Source organism: Oryza brachyantha, chromosome 6 (genome assembly GCF_000231095.2).
Source record: "Oryza brachyantha chromosome 6, ObraRS2, whole genome shotgun sequence".
Classification (NCBI taxonomy): Eukaryota; Viridiplantae; Streptophyta; class Magnoliopsida; order Poales; family Poaceae; genus Oryza; species Oryza brachyantha.
The window spans coordinates 14,785,643-14,802,473 of NC_023168.2; the positions used below are offsets into that span (position 1 = coordinate 14,785,643).

The window sequence follows — 16,831 nt, forward strand, 5'->3', positions numbered from 1 at the left end:
TCGACGAACCTGCTATGGGCCGAACTCTGGAGCAACCAACCTAAGGCCCTTGTTGCAGTGGGCCTGAATCTCAGCCCGTTTAAAATTAAATTTAAACCTCTAAAATTAAGTTTTGCAATTTATTGTTTTTCTTTGGAATCGCCAACAACCGCCCCAAATCAGTTGTACAAAGTCTCGAATTTGGCAAATTTAAATTATCTTCTCGAGAAGCAGGGAACTCCCTCGTTTCATCTATTTAGTTGATGTGCATATCTGTCTTCTTCCTCATTCGTCGCATGTATGTTTCTGGATATATTAAGCTATGTTTTTTTTCAAAAAAACAGAAAAGTTACTAAAAAAACAATATCAATTATTTTTTAAATTTAATTTTAACTAATGTTTTTTTATTTTCAAATATTTAAGTTGTATCTATATTTATTCATTAATTGACATATATATATATTATATGCATTAATACTAAATTTTACTGAACGTTATAAATAATTAATCATGCGTTGGTCTGTATTGTACGGCGAGGGATGATGTACCCAGTCCTCTCCCCCAAACACATCCTAGCCACGGGGCTTCATGTACACGGATACGACGAGAGATAACAGGAGACAATAAACAACTAATCTGACAAAAAGATATATATGTATATATAATTGTTTATTTATATTTATGTATATATATGGATAGCGCAAGTTGCAAGAGTGACGACGGAGGGACTGGGATGGCGCCAAACACAGCAACGGCGCACCGGGAAAGGAGAAGATCTCGATCGAAGCGCATCCATACATGGGCACGATTGTATACGCTACATTTTCAAACGAAAAATAATTTATAAACAAATATATTTACGATCTAAAATTTAAAGCAAAAAATAAAATTTATTTAAAAAACTATTAAAAAATTTAAATTTTGACGTACAGAAATAAAAAGATATGTCCATGATCAGATCAGGTCAGGTCAGGTGATGTGGCCTCATTTGTCCGGCGCGCACACCTAGACCGACCGGCCGGTCGGCCGGGAAGCTAGTTGGTGCAGAGGCAAGCCTGCGTGCATGTGAGCACGGATGAAGGAAGAAGAAGACGACCATGACGACGCCATGAGAAGCGATGATCTCTATCTGCTCCCAGCTTCGACCAGATCAGCGCCGCCCCTTTGTCCGTCCCCCATTGGACTCGCACACGTACGTACGTCACCACGCACGCATGGAGGGCGAGACAGAGGAGGATCGTGGATAGAGCTGTACTGTGTGTGAGCTAGCTAGCTAGCTGTGGGCGACAGATCGATGGGCAGAGCTGGCTAGCTACTATTTGACATTTTGATACATGTTTTCTTTTATTTAAAAACTTTATAAAATACTATCTCCGTCCTAAATTTTTGACGCCGTTAACTTTTTAATGCACATTTGATCATTTGTTTTATTCAAAAAATTTACATAATTACTAATTATCTTTATACCATTTTATTTATTGTTAAGTATATTCTTATGCATACATATAGCTTTACATATTTTATAAAAAAAATTGAATAATACGAATTGTCAAACGTATATAAAAAAGTCAGTGACGTTAAATATTTAGAGACGGAGGGAGTATGAAACCTATATATATGTATAAAGGTATATTTCACACAATAAATAAAATGATACTATAATTATGTAAATTTTTTGAATAAGATGAATAGTCAAACGTATATAAAAAAGTCAACGCCTTCAGACATTTATAAAGAAAGAGAGTGCCATGCTAGCCTCCATCTCTAATCATAAACATGATGATGATCGGCGGCAGCTGCATTGCAGGCTTGATTTATGTTGCAGTGAGAAAAAAACTCGTAAACTACAATAAAAAAAACCCTACAATTAACTTTAAATTTTAACCACTACATATAACCAAAAGCGAAAAGATAACAACAAGTGAGTATACTGTCACAACCATGGATCGATCGAAGTCGGCCGGCCGCGAGAGACGACGAGCGCGTGTGTATACGTCCATGCATGGATACGCACGCACTTTCTTCTTAGATTGCTTTGGTACGTTTCTCTCGCATGCCAGCTGATCGATCACGTAGGATCTACTTCTTTTCCCCCTTTTTTTCTCTCAAGGGAATTGCTAGCCTGCGTTTGCCGGAAAATCGAATCCAAATCTCGTAGGAGTATATTAATTCCTGACGTCCAAATCTGCATCGTGATGCGTACATGCTCCTACAATTAAGTTTAGTGTTAGCGCCGCCATTAGGTGGCAGTGACTAGGGGTGGACACAAAGTTGATGGCTCGTTAGCCCGTTCGACTCGTGAGTCGTGACAGGCTCGAGCTTGTCTCGTTTTATTTTTCTAACGAGCCGAGCTGGTATTTTAGCTCGTTAGAGATAACGAGCGAGCTCGAACTAGTTCGCGAGCCTTAACGAGTCAGAGCCCACCTTACAATCCCACACAGGGCCCACAGGTGAGAGGCCAAAGGCCCAACTACTCAAAGCCCAGTATGCAAGAAACTCTAGTCACAGGGGTAGACATAGGTTATATAGAGTGGGGTCCTAGGACCCCACTCAAATTTAATATTTAGTGTATTACTAATGTGCAATTAAGTATTTTTTTAACACACTAACAATTCTAATAAGATGCCCCCACTCGATTTTTGGATTAGGTCCGCCACTGCCTAGTCAAAGTCTCCCCTCCCGGACAATGAGCCACCACCCCTCCGTCTTGGTCTCGACCTTTGCTCCCCAGCTCTCCTAGGCTCCCAGCACCCATTACCGCCGTAGGCTACAGCGTTGCCGGCCCGCCGCCGCCAAGGATGCCCCATCACCGTGACACCACCTCCCATTTCCCAAGCTCCCATCGGTCTCCTTGTCGTGGGTGCTGGTGTGCCGTCGCACCGGGTCTCACTGACCACGTGCCTCCAAGTCGTCGGGCGCCAACCGCCCAACCCATCGGCGCTGCCATGTTCATGCCTGATGCCTCCGTCCTTCACTGGCCGCGTCGCTGACTCAATAGCCTAACGAGCCAGCTCGAGCTTTCCAACGAGTCGAGCCAACTGGGTTTTTAGCTCGTTAAGATAACGAACCGAGCCAACTCGTTATCTTAACGAGCTAGACTGAGACGAGCCGAGCTGGCTCGTTACCTACCCCTGGCGGCGACCCTAACCAATTACTCACTTGGTCATTCTAGACAATGATGCGATACTCAAAACATATGTTTAACTATAATTTTCTATTAAAAAATATGTAAATGGGGGATGGTGAGGAGGAGATGGAGCCACTAAATGGGTGGGGTTGTCAACATGGCAATGTGGAATAGAGAGGTTTGAAGATGGATGAGTAGGATAGAGTGGGTACAGCTCACACGAGCAGGCAAGTACAAACACTAGATCGTGCTTTGGGCCAGGCCTAGGAAAAACTCAGACCCAAGCCTGACAACTGCAACAAAATAGAGCCCAGGCCTAGCCAACCTTTGGAATTCTTGGGCCAGCCTAGGCCTAGAACCACTCCCCTTCCACCACCGTTCCCCGATCCTCATCCTCCCCATGGAGTTTGTCCTAGTCACCAATATGCACCCGGTCTATGATTTCATCGAAGAGACGGCTTTGATCTATGCCTTGTGCAACCATCGAGCTTGTCGTCTCGAGCAGCGGTGGATCTGCCATGGGGTTAGGGGGTCTCTAGCCCCCACTAATGGTTCTAATATCATAGAGATCCCCTAAGCCCCTACTAAATTTTTAGCCATAGGTTTATAGAAAGAGTGGCTAAAGTTCTTTTTAAAAGTTAAAGAAGAAAGATTCAACCCCCACTAATACATTCTTCTAGGCCCCTGTTCTCAAGCCATGCTGAAGAGGGGTAAGGGGGGAGGCATGATAGTGGTGGGCAGAGAAGGGGAGAAGGGAGAGGCATTGCAGGGAAAGAGGAGAGACCCGCGACGTTGAAGCGAAGCTTGTCACTGAGGTAGACGAGAGGGAGAGGTATGTGGTGGCAAAGATCATCTCTAAGGCCAGGAAGAGAGAGAAGATTGTAGTGATGATGGAGCTCAACATCTCGGAAAGTTGGGGGGAGGCCAGCCAGCGAAGGGAATAGTTGAGGGAAAAAATCCTAAATTTTAGCGTATTCTCTATAAAAATTTGGACTTCGACGTAAAGCATCGTAAGAAAAGCTAATTCTAAATTGTTAGGCTCAACCTGCATGTTAGCCACGTGGCATCTAAGACCAGTCGAATACTAATATTTGGCTTGTATTTTTTTTCATGCTAGAGTGAAAAAAACAATAGGAATAGATAAATTAGAGGATAATTATGCTAGAGTTTAATAAAGTGGAGTCTATTTCAGTCTTTTAGTTTCGGTATTAATAGCTATGTGATGGGTGAAAATAAAGTTAATTTTAGTACAGAGATAGTATATTGTTAATTATAAAAAAATTATATATCCTCTATTGTCATAACCATCCCACGTACCCAGTCACTTAGCAATAGCCAAAGTTATCGACGATGCTCGAGCGAAAAGTTGCTGGTCGTCGGCTTCCTCGTAAACCAGAAAACAAATCTCCTTCCCTCCCTAATCCCTTCCCTATATAGCTCTCGCTCACCCACCCAACCCCGACATCGCTGTATCGCACGCAGAACGAGAGCGAGAGCGAGGGATCAATGGAGGCGCACGTGGAGCGGGCGCTGCGGGAGGGCCTGACGGAGGAGGAGAGGGCGGCGCTGGAGCCGGCGGTGCTGGCGCACCACACGTTCCCCGGCAGGGCAGCGGCGCCGGCGGAGGGGGCCGCGGCCGCCACCGCCACCGCCACGTCGCTGGTGACGCAACACGTGGCGGCGCCGCTGCGCGCGGTGTGGCCCATCGTCCGCAGCTTCGGCAACCCGCAGCGGTACAAGCACTTCGTCCGCACCTGCGCGCTCGCCGAGGGCGACGGCGCCAGCGTCGGCAGCGTCCGGGAGGTCACCGTCGTGTCGGGCCTCCCGGCGTCCACCAGCACAGAGCGCCTCGAGATCCTCGACGACGACCGCCACATCATCAGCTTCCGCGTCCTCGGCGGCCAGCACCGCCTCCGGAACTACCGCTCCGTCACCTCCGTCACCGAGTTCCAGCCGCAGCCGGGTGCGCCCTCGCCCTACTGCGTCGTCGTCGAGTCCTACGTCGTCGACGTCCCCGACGGGAACACCGAGGACGACACCAGGATGTTCACCGACACCGTCGTCAAGCTCAACCTCCAGAAGCTCGCCGCCGTCGCCGAGGAATCCGCTGCCTCCTCTGCTTCGCGGCGGCGCGACTAGCTACAAGCTACGCCTCGTGAATAAACCGTCCTCGTTTCATCGTGACATCACCCCGGCCGTCTTGTCGTGCCGGCGTCGTCGTCGTCGGCGGCGGCGCCGTGTTATTTGTCAGTCTCTCTTTCTTATCCCTTGTATTTTCTCTCTCTTTTTCTCCTTTTTTCTTGTAAAAACAATCCTGGTGGCATAAGTAAGCCGTTTTGTTTTGTAGTATCATATTTTTGCTCTTTTTATTGGCGTTTTTATTTATTCCATCATAATCACGGGGCTTACGATTCTGGAAAAAACCGAAAAGGCTTTGTGTTGTGTAAGAAATTTTAAAAATGGATATTTGAAAAGGTCTTTTGCTGAATCTACTAATATTTTTTTAAAAATCAAATGATTTGATGTTTTTGGCAGGAGGGCACACGTACGTCCTATCAGCGGCCATCACTAGGCTCGAAATTAATGTTCAACCCTGATACTAATCAGGTTTACAAACTTATAATGATAATATAGGTAGGCAAGACAAAAGAAAACAGGGTGCATGCTTGGCGATTTTGTTGTAATTATTTGCTATTATCTGCCGTTTTTTTTGTGCAATTCAGATTTTTTCAGCCTTTCAGACGTATGGTTGATGACAGCAAAGGACGAACATGACAAATTAACTCAAGATGGTATCGCTTTCATCTCCCCTTTCATTTCTCAATTTCTTTTCTCTACAAAACCGTTTCTGAATTTTTCTCTCTGTATATATATCAATTGTGTTAATATAACTGTTGAAGAAAATGGCCTAAAATCTAGGAAATTTCCTGTCCAATGATATGCCATTAACTTCAGAGTATCTCGTGACATTAATTATGTATTTAATTTGATGTACAGTTATCAGAAAACAAAATGCCAATGGAAACATTGATATATGTATCTATACATGTATTTTTAATTAGCTCTTGGCGATTCCAAAAATCCAAATACCTCTGAGCTAACTCAAAATAAAAGAATTTAGGTGACCGAATTCTGACCCAATGAAACGGATGAAAAAGAGTTGTTGCAAAAAGCAGTGGCCACCATTGCTTGGGTAGCCAAAGCAAAGCACTAATCACACACAAAAGAAACCAGCAAGAACAAGCGGCATAGATTAGGACAAGTCACTCCCTAAAGCAAAAAAAAAAAAGAACTGATCAGGTACATGTATGCAATATATATATGCAGCTGATCCACTAATTAGCTTATTTTCGGTGGCTAAGCTGCCTTGTGGGGTCACTGTGTGGCTTCATGGGTCTCACACTTCTTTCCAGAAAAGAGAAGTGAAAAAAAGGCATTCCAAACTCTAAAGGAGATGTTTCTATCCACCAATTATATGTTAATGCTTCTCACACTTTATGTAGAGTTTGACCACATTTTGTTTATTAATAAAATAGGTGAATTCAGTTTCCAATAAATTATGTATACGTGACTATGGAAGAAATAATTAAGTTAAACTTGTGATGTATGTGACATAATATGTAAGTATGTCAAATTTATTTATTTTCTTGAGCCAATATTTATTCTGTTTTTAGAGATGTCTAAGATAGTATATATCCCAAACAGAAGTATACTCTTAGTTTTCTATTAGTCATGTTCCATAGAACAAGATAGCGCCCCTCATGTAAATCATACCTCTCCTAAAAGGCTAAAACCTAAAAATTGTTCCCTACACTTATTTTATATGACCTTGATTATTTCAATTTTTTTCTATATGACATTGGTCGATCAGTTCAAAATCCATATGAAAAGAAATGGAGTACTAGCTAGCTATCAAAAGTGTTACAAATTGGTACTACATATGTCCTATATTACGGCTAACTCTACCATTCAAATTTAAATACTAAAAGTAGCTATACTATACTGTATCCTCTAAAAATATACCTACATTTTTAAGTTGAAAAATACAAGGTGGCATCCACTTAAAAATTTCGAATACTATACTTTCCTTAGTATTCCATGGTATCTTCTCAATATGAATAAAACAATTTATCCATTAATCGGTACATATAGAAACTATAAAGAACTGAAAGAATTGCCCCCAAGTTTGTAATTCAGTGCTCTCCAACAGATTGCCCAGAGCCCACAGACATTTATCAAGAAAAAGTTTGCTGAAGATGCAGAGCTGCATATGCATCATGCATGCATGGCCCATGGCACCTGCCCCATCCCCCCATGCAGTGGATAACCCAGCCTTTCTGTCCTCACACACCAAAGTCAACTCCCAACTAGAGAGAAATATCTCTGCAGCACAGCAGAAGTCAAAGCACTGCACTAACGATATAAAGTCAATGCCATGAACCTGAAAATAGATAAAGGTCAGCCTAGGTTAGTGCATGGCTGGTTCATCTTTCTTATCTAAAAAGAGTTTAGTGCATGGATCTGTTGCAAACTTTATATCCCGGTTTCTTTTAAGCACATGGGCACCAATTTTCGTGATGCTTTGTGATGTATAACTTAAAGTAATACATAAACGTGGAAAATAATGAGTTTTTGCAAGGTTGTATTTAATCCTTGTTAAAGTTTTATATACAATGCATTACTCCTCTGTCCTAAAATATATAAAAAATTTAGAGCTAGATGTGTGTATTAAGGATGAAGTATACAAAAATTAAATGCGGAAGGTTGTAATTAGTTGAAACTTGAAAGAAGAAAGTAGATAAAGAAATTGAATGGTGGAAGGTTGTAATTGGTTAAGTAGAGAATGTATATGATGAAACGGTGTTTTAGGAAAAGTTTGAATGTAAAAAATTACTAAGAACGGATTAAGTATGGTTAGACAGACATATCCTACGTTATTAATTGTTCCTAGGGACGGATCCAACGTCGAGGCTATGAAGGCTCTAGCCCCCTACACGCTAGACCCCCATAGAAAATAAAGGAGAGGAGAGAGGAAGAAGAAGGGGCTAGAGTAAGAAGAAGATAACCAACCCTCTCTAAACTTGAGATCCTAGAATCGTCCCTGATTATTCCCTCGTACAAAATAACTCTAGACAATGCTTTTATTTTCTTTTAGCATGGAGACAATGTTCCTTTGTCACCAGCATAAAAAAACAATTCTTCGCTTGCTACCCACATGATTTTTCGTTTTTACGATTTTATAGTTCATCAATCTCTATAGATCTAACTAGAACAAATGCAGCCCATGAAGTCGTTGCCTCGTTGGGTTCCTTTCTACAGTTGGATTTGAAGGCTGTATCAAGCCCATTAGTGCCAAGCCAAAATGAACTTTATACTTCTATGCTGATTTAGCGGCAGCCCAACCCAAATGTACATTACTAGTCCACTTTTTTTTCTGGCTTTTGCCGAGAGACTACCGAACTACTCCTTCTGTCTGAAAATAAATCAAACTTTTCACCATTTCATCGTTTGACCATCCATCTTATTTAAAAAAAATTTAAAAATTAAAAAAATTAGTCATTCTTAAAGTACTATTTATCATCTAATAAAAATAAAAATATTAATCGTATTTTTTTAATAAGACAGAAATATCAAATATTGTAGCTAAAATATAAAAGATTGGTTTATTTTGGGACAGAGGTAATGGTGGTTGGTCCATCCCGGAGCTAACCTACTGCTGCTCAGAGTTTCCAAAACTGTTTTTGAGGCAAAGCAACCAATGGGCAGTAGGCCCGTTACCGCGTAATAACCGTAGAAGCCGTTAAATCTGCTATATATCCACACTCCAAAGAAAGAAAAAAACTGAATTCAAAATACAAATCTACGGTTCTCCATGTTTTCCTCGTAGTATCGCGCGGTTTGCAGGTCAAGGTGGCATGCTGTTTCCTAGGCAAATAGAAATTAAAAAAAATGCTAAAATGTCTTAGAAAATTATAAAAATGGTAATAAATACTGTGGTATATTTGATACATGTAGGGTATATTAGAGCATCTCCAAGAGTTTTGTAATTTTGATATTCCAAATCCTAAGTTTTAGCAAGTTTGTAAACAATATGTCAAAGGAAGGTAAAATTATTTTCAAGAGTTTAGGATAATCCACCTGCCAAAAACAAAAAAAGGGCCCACAAGTTGTTGGTAGTTGACGCAGGAGGTAGATCGCATTGCACAGACTTCGCACTGTGCCCTCGCTACAGCGCACCTCACCACACCTCGCCGCCCCACACCAGGACGCGTCGCCCTGCACCTCACCGCCCCATGCCGCGCCGACGCCTCCAGCGTGACACGCGAGGCAACGGCCACACGGAGGCGCAGGTCGCAGGGGGGCGACGCACGACGGAGCGTCGCGCAGGGCACCGCCGGTCGCAGGTCGGCAGGGGGACGGCACAAGCCGCGTGGCCAAGAGGTCTATGCGTGGCGTCCAGCTCAGGGCCACACCGCCGGGCAGGAGGATGATTGTGGAGTGGAGGCGGCACGCAGACGAGGGTGAAAAATCAACGTCGGGACGGGAGAGAAGCTACGTTGTACTTTTCTCTGGATGGCAAAGGAAAAGTCGACTCCCAAATATACATGCAAATGAGGAGATATGACAAATTGCTAGATTTGAAAAAGTCATATGATAAACTATTGGAGGTTATTTTTTTTAGATTTACCAAAAAAACATGGATGGGGAGTTGATATATCAAACTCTTGGAGATACCACAAGCTCAACTAAAGAACCTGTCCTGGCAGCAAGTTTTATAATAAAGATAGATGTGACATCTAATTTTATACGTGTAAGAATTTTATTAATTAAGAGGAAATACATAGAACACATCATATCTAGACTGTCCTAGTGTCCTAATTTCAACTATTAATTAGCTAATTTACCCAAATTTCTCTTTTGTAGATGTTACCCTTGCATGAGTAGTGGCTCATTTCCTCTTTTCTCTCTTCTCTGCTCCACCTCACCATTTAATCCTACATACTAGTTTGTGTAAAGGGATGGCAACGGATAAATCCCCATCGGGTATTGGTATCTCAGACCCATACTCACCAGCAAAATTTAGTACCATCAAAATACTGATACCCGTCATGGGTTTTCCCCAGACACATACCCGCCTTGGTAAATGTCACCCGTTAGGTCACCCATATATCCACAATAGTTTAAAAAATCTAAATTGCATAGTTTCTCTATAGTATATTATAGTAGACACTAGATACTTAAGACATCACACATTTATATAGTGTGAGGAAAAAATGATGGATGACATATCTAAGGTTTTGGTTAAGGGGGCTGAGCTATTTGATATTGGGTCATGACGTACATTTGAACTTGCGGGTATTTATTACCCACGGGTAAACGGGTATGGAGATAATAGGAACGTTCTCATATCAATATACCTGTTGGGTGAAGATATTTACCTGATTAATTATCCATAAGTAATATATTTAGTTCATACATGTACCCTAATGAAGTAAATACCTATCGGGTTTCGGTTCCATTGCCATCTTTAATTGTTTTTAAAAGCATTATAATACTTACTCTCGTGAAAATACACTCACTATATGTAACCATATGGACCGTATTGGTAATTGGATGTGTTTTTTCTTTTGGTTTTTGCGTTTGTCAACCGAATTGCTAAATTGTGTGTTTTTAAAAAACATTAAAGTTCATAATCTCATCTTTATAAAGTATATTTTAAATTTGCAATGTTTAATATCATTGTTTATACCGTTAAATATTTATAAAAATCACATATTTTTCTGAAAAAACACAACCGATAAGGACTTTCTGACGGGCAGGGAGCAAGGGAGTGTTGCACTGTTGCCCATGCAGGCTACAACGAAAGATATGGGAGCCTATCATACGAAGAAAAATCAACCGTGACTATCCAATCGTCCGATTGAAAAACTTTTCTTAATTATTATCCATCTTGTTTCTGTTTGTAACTTTGTATCTCAATAAGCATATTATCGTGCAATATGTTTCTTAATTATTATCCAGGCATCAATTTTTTTCCGTAAAAATTATTATTTTTATCAATGACTATATTCGAACACCTGGAGATTGTCACCCCATCTTATTCTTATGCTCATAAACAAAAATTTAAACTTTTACTCTTAAATTTAAAATTAAATTTAGTTTTTTTTCATCATAGTTTATTTTTCAGTCTTAACTTTAACTTTTATATCGTATCGAGTCGTATCGCTAAGATATATAAAAGTTTTATTTTGCAAACGTCGTTTGGCATTTTTCATAAAATAAGTCAAACAATCGCCTCCTCTACGTTTTAACAGTAATATAATCTAGAACAATTCATACCCCCATTCAGCTCTAGATTCAGTAACTCTAAGCTAACTGTTTCCTCTTCATGAGACGAGTTGTTCCTGCTAAGACTAAAAGCTCAGTGCAAAATCTCAAAAGGCCATTCTTCACTTAATTGCATAAAACAAAGTTTTGGTCAAAAATTGTAGAAATTAATATGCCTGGAAGTGATAATTAAGAAATGGAAAGTACATGCTGACGAAGCAGAACACAAAACGATACAACCACAGCGCGCAACCTATTAAGCAACTAAGAATCTGTGCGGGTACAAGAGAAAATGGTAGCTTGAGCTTGATCCACTTAAACTTCTAGACCAATTTCAAAGGGGTTTGTGCGATTGTCTCAAGCTATACTAAGTGCTGGTGAGGAAAATATAGTACCAAAAGGTAATTCACACGAACAAGATAGCTCACCAAACAGCACGGGCAAAGCAATTCATGGTGTAATAGTACAAACCAAAACCCGATTGGCCGACAAAATGTAGCCTACTGGAATGCTTGTCACCAAAGCCTACCACAGTAAACTCCATAGTCTTCCCAAGCATAATCAGTAATCAGAAGGCGAGATAACATCATCGATCTTGAGAATCATCTTCACCACCTGGGTTGCCAGTAAGATCTGCTGCTGCTTGCCTATCAGTGTTTCAAAAACATTTTGTTCTTTCATGTCGTTTGTCCCAACATCATTGCAATCAATGCCGCAATGAGGATTGCTTTCCTGGAGAGGGGTTCATAAATATTATATTATTACAGATACAAAGGGCAGAGATAAAGGTACAAATATTGTAATTAGCTCAAACTCATAAATGTATAGAATCCAGCACATAATGTATATTACAATTCTTAATCCATAATGGACCACACAAGTCAGCAAGTGTATTTTAGTTGCAACTGTCGCACATCAGTCACAATGGCATCAAAAAGAAATGGGATTTTACTATTTTAAGGATCAGCTAGTACAAAATAACAGAACAAAATGTACTACTAGAGAACAAATTACCTTTACTTGTTGAGATTTCACTGCTGTCAGTGTATCAATTGGCGACAAACCACTGTTTTCAGCTAAGGCTAGTGGAATACCATCCAATGCATCAGCAAATGACCTGATTGCATACTGCCAAGTAAAGAAAGGTACAATCAGAGGATGCATATAGCATGCAAATGTATAACCCCAAAGTCAATAATTACCTGTTCAACTCCTGGGTACCGATCTGCAGCAGCTTCAACGGCAACTGAGCAAGATATTTCTGCTGAGCCACCACCATACACAATTGAATTATTACGGATAAGATTCCTTGCAACACAAAGAGCATCATGAAGACTTCGCTTTGTCTCCTCAATCATCATTTTGTTGCCTGCATGTAGGCAGTCCCATCATCAAACAAGCTCCAAGCAGAGGATATTATTAACAATAGACTATTGAGTTTTACTTGATTGAGACTGAAAAGTAGATGCAGAACACAAACCATGTATCGTGGTTCAAAATTTTATCTAGAGTAGGTAACATGACAATTCTGGCTTTCAACTCTTACACTAGTAAAAAGTATAAAAACAGAGCACATGATTTTGATGTTTATTAAACAGTAACTATCAATTTTAGAAACCTGCATATGAAGTATGGAAACAATTACTATCAAAATTATCTACATGTAAAATTATTGTATTCAATTATGCCAGTTACTCCTTTGGCAATTTGAAGCAAGAATATTCAAAACATACCACCACGAATGAAGATAGTTACAGCTCTGGAGTTGGCACACTGTTCAATGTAAAGCATGCGATCTTTTGTTGTCCCGAATGATTTCTCTCTGACTATTCCAGCCTGTTTAGAAAAGTAAGAACACAAGCAAAAATCACAAGACATGATAAGTATGGTGCAAAATATAGCAGCAATAAAACAGGTTGTATTTCCTATTGTAACTATTAGTCAAAAGTTGCAAGTACTTGCATGCATGACAACATGACTCTCCATGATTAAACCAACCTACTCAGCAACCATTAGCATGACAATTAATTAGGACTGATGATAAATATACAGTGGATTAGCTGGTGATCAATCAAGTTGTGCTCACCAACATGCAACCAGTTAAAACCCACAAATAAGAAATATCTGGAGAATTCCGTGACTAAAGAAATGGATAAGTACTTCTCACACCACGAGAGATGAGGATGTATACCTTCCCAAGCTTTTCAGGACTCAACTCTTGGAATCTTGGAACGATCCGCCCTCCTGCAGTCAGATCTTATATGTTATGCACTGTCAATAAGACAATCAAATTCCTATGGAGAGAGATGTGGCATGCACCTGTAGCAATGGCAATCAATTCTAATTCAACACCACCAACCCATCTGACAGCTGGCAAATTTCTATGCATCAGTAAATGATTGGCTTCATCATCAAAGCCCCATTGGCAAATAACTAGGGTTGCTCCAACATCCTACAAAAAATCATCGATTAGCAAGCACATACACGACAATTATATAGATTGGAGAAAATTGAAACTAAATACATTCACTTAATTGGTTTTGTACTTAGGGAAATCAAGGAAATAAATGAAAGTTGATTTGCTAACTAACATCAGGATCAATTACATAAATTTGCAACCATGAAATATTGTCACCCAATAAAACAAAAGGGAAATATAGGGAACAATGTATGTTCCGTAGTCCTACCTTGCATTTCTGAACCATTTCATCAAAGTATTTTTGCTCTTGCTCCCGCAGCGTCTGGAACTTCTCTACAGTATCAATGTCAACCTTATGCTTTGTCTTAGGCTTCGGGGGCTCAAATGGGCAGGTCAGGATGGCGATCTTAGCATCCTCAATCCTCTTTGGCATTTGAGGGTGGCTCATATCTTTGTCAACAATGATTCCATATACTAGCTCAGTATCCTCCAGCTTCCCACCGACCTTACCTTCCACTTTAATCAAGTCCAGGTTTACATCCTTCCTTTCCAAATCAGCAACTGCAAGTACTGCTTTCACAGCAATCTCTGCAAGTGTTCTCTTACAACGGTTAACTCTGCAGAATAAGAATAATGGATCCAATCAAATAAGTTGTTAGTCACTGCAAATCTGATATAAAAACAATAGTTCGAAGGCTGTAGCAAATATATTTAGAGGAAGACTAAAACATTTTCTGGAAACACCTTCCATGCTAAAAGTAGACCACAGAGTTAATATTGTTAGGGGAGAGAGAGAGAGAGTAGGAGATCTGTTTTCAAATCGGTAAAAGAAGAGTAGCCTAGCAGGTAGATTAACTCAAGGTTGAACAATTGTCATATATGCAACTCAGCAAATGAGAGTGTGGTAATTAGTGGTATCTCTTCCTCTTATTATGCCAAGGCATAGAGGGAAGTAAAACAAGGATCAATGGAAAACCACTGCACTACCTAGCAGAAGTGGTAAAGACAATTGTTTGAGAGAGCACACTACTTGAGAAAAAAAAAAGGGTCCATAAACTGTTTTCCAGAGGAAAAAAAAAAGGAGACAATTGTCTACTGCCCTGAATATCCTCTTGAAGTTGTGGAACTCAGGTCTAAGAAACATTGTATCTCTAAACTCTTAAAGTATTCATTTTATGGAATAAAGTCTTAAACATTGACCAAAACTTACAGTGTTATCTTATGACTTACATTTTTGAGGACAGAGTTGTCATGCAGGTCTGCACCAGTGGCTCTATATTTGTAGCACTGAACTCAAACTTATGGGAGATGTGCTCAAGGTGATCAAAAGCTATTCTTGAGGCCAACTCATAACCCTCAGCAATCCTTATTGGGTGAATACCACGTTCCAGCAGTTTCTCAGCTTGCTCTAAGAGAGCCCCAGCCATGACCACAACACCAGTGGTACCATCCCCAATCTCATAGTCCTGACTGCGGGACAGCTCCACCATCAGCTTCGCAATTTGGTTGTCCACATCCATTTGCTCCAGGATAGTTGCCCCGTCGTTTGCTGGCAATTCATAACGTAACATGGTCAATAACAACAACACAAAAAAGGAAGATCAACTAACACTAGAAAGAATATACATGCACAACCGCACAATCAACTCAATGCGTAAACCTAGATCCTCAAAACCGAAATAAACACAAATCATGTCAGCAATAATCTCCCATAAAAACTCTATTTTGCTTTATAAAAAGCAGGGTTTTGAGCCTTTTCTCTAAAAAAAATGTCAGCAATAATCTGTCTGCATAAATCCATCCTTACCTGTGGAGACAACTAGCCTCACCACGAATCAGTAGCTACTTAACCCGAAAACACTACATAACTGAAGAAAATGGTAGATTTTTTGCGCTGAAAAATACACATCTCAATATAGCGGATCCGACGATATAAACCAACGAGCTACAGAAAAAGAATGCCTCATTTGATCCCGACGAACAGCTACTAGATCTCATGATCCTACACGCTACGCGCGCAGTGTACCACCCGGAAACCCTAATCGCCATTGGAGATCTCACGGAAGAGAGAAACCGAAACCTAGAGAGGAGGGATGCGGCGGGAGGGGGGGAATCATTTGTTATTACTGATGGTGACGTCGCCGTCGGGGGACTGGAGCATCTTGTCCATGCCCTTGGGTCCGAGCGAGGTGCGGAGGATGCGGGCGACGGCCTTGCCGGCGGCGATGTTGGCCTTCTGCGCGTCGAGCCCCCGCAGCCGCGACTTCTTCTCCTGCTCCCGCAGGATGATGAAGGGGCGGCCGAACTCGTCGAAGGCGAGCGCCATGGCGGACGCCTCCTCCTCCTCCTCTCGATCGGAGGGGTGGCGGCGCGGGTGTGGTGAGAGGAGCGCCGGAGTGTTGGGGGGCGGCGGCGGCGGGGTGCGAGGGTTTGAGGGTTTTCTACTCTCTTCTACTACTGGCTTCCTCGCGGCTCGGCTCCATCCACCTACACATGGCAAAATGGGCCGGCCGTGCTGTCACAGTCCAGTAAGGAGCCGGCCCGGCCCGGCCCGGGCACGATAGAAGAAGAGCATGAACCAGTGACGGCACACTGGCATGGATGGGCCATAGAATTCGAAATATGTGTCAGAAAAATAAAAAAGAAATGAAAAATAAAATAAAAAGGAAGGAAAATAAATAAATAGCGAAAATTCTACAGAATAAGGGGAAATTGAAAATATGCGGTAAAATTTAACAAAATTAAGGAAAATTAGAAAAAATATAAAGGAAAATATGCGAGCGACTAAGCCGTGAAAAGGCTATTTCGCGTGAGCTCACACGAAGAGAGCGCGTGCGAACACTCTCAAAACAGCTCACCAGTGCACGTTTTTAGCCCATGTTTTCGCCCACGGTTCGACTCATGGGGAAAACAGCCTGTTTCTTATGTATATGGTACATGGGCCAGTCCATTTCTAATGTATATTGTTTTTTTTACTT

The 16,831-nt window shown here is 41.2% G+C and overlaps 2 protein-coding genes across 2 annotated transcripts; one reads left to right on the forward strand and one right to left on the reverse strand.

Moving 5' to 3' along the window:
- Nucleotides 1-4,488: 4,488 nt before the first annotated feature.
- On the forward strand, nucleotides 4,489-5,501 carry LOC102721740 (abscisic acid receptor PYL9). The gene has a single exon (XM_006656105.3). The coding sequence runs from the start codon at nucleotides 4,613-4,615 to the stop codon at nucleotides 5,243-5,245; it is 633 nt and encodes a 210-aa protein (XP_006656168.2). The 5' UTR covers nucleotides 4,489-4,612; the 3' UTR covers nucleotides 5,246-5,501.
- A 6,170-nt stretch (nucleotides 5,502-11,671) lies between these two features.
- On the reverse strand, nucleotides 11,672-16,280 carry LOC102722021 (T-complex protein 1 subunit epsilon). Its single transcript, XM_006656106.3, has 9 exons — nucleotides 15,981-16,280; nucleotides 15,084-15,402; nucleotides 14,122-14,470; nucleotides 13,754-13,886; nucleotides 13,626-13,678; nucleotides 13,168-13,270; nucleotides 12,637-12,803; nucleotides 12,449-12,562; nucleotides 11,672-12,166 (listed from the first exon to the last, which is right to left on the reverse strand). The coding sequence occupies exons 1-9, from the start codon at nucleotides 16,177-16,179 to the stop codon at nucleotides 11,996-11,998; spliced, it is 1,608 nt and encodes a 535-aa protein (XP_006656169.2). The 5' UTR covers nucleotides 16,180-16,280; the 3' UTR covers nucleotides 11,672-11,995.
- Between the last annotated feature and the right edge of the window lie 551 nt (nucleotides 16,281-16,831).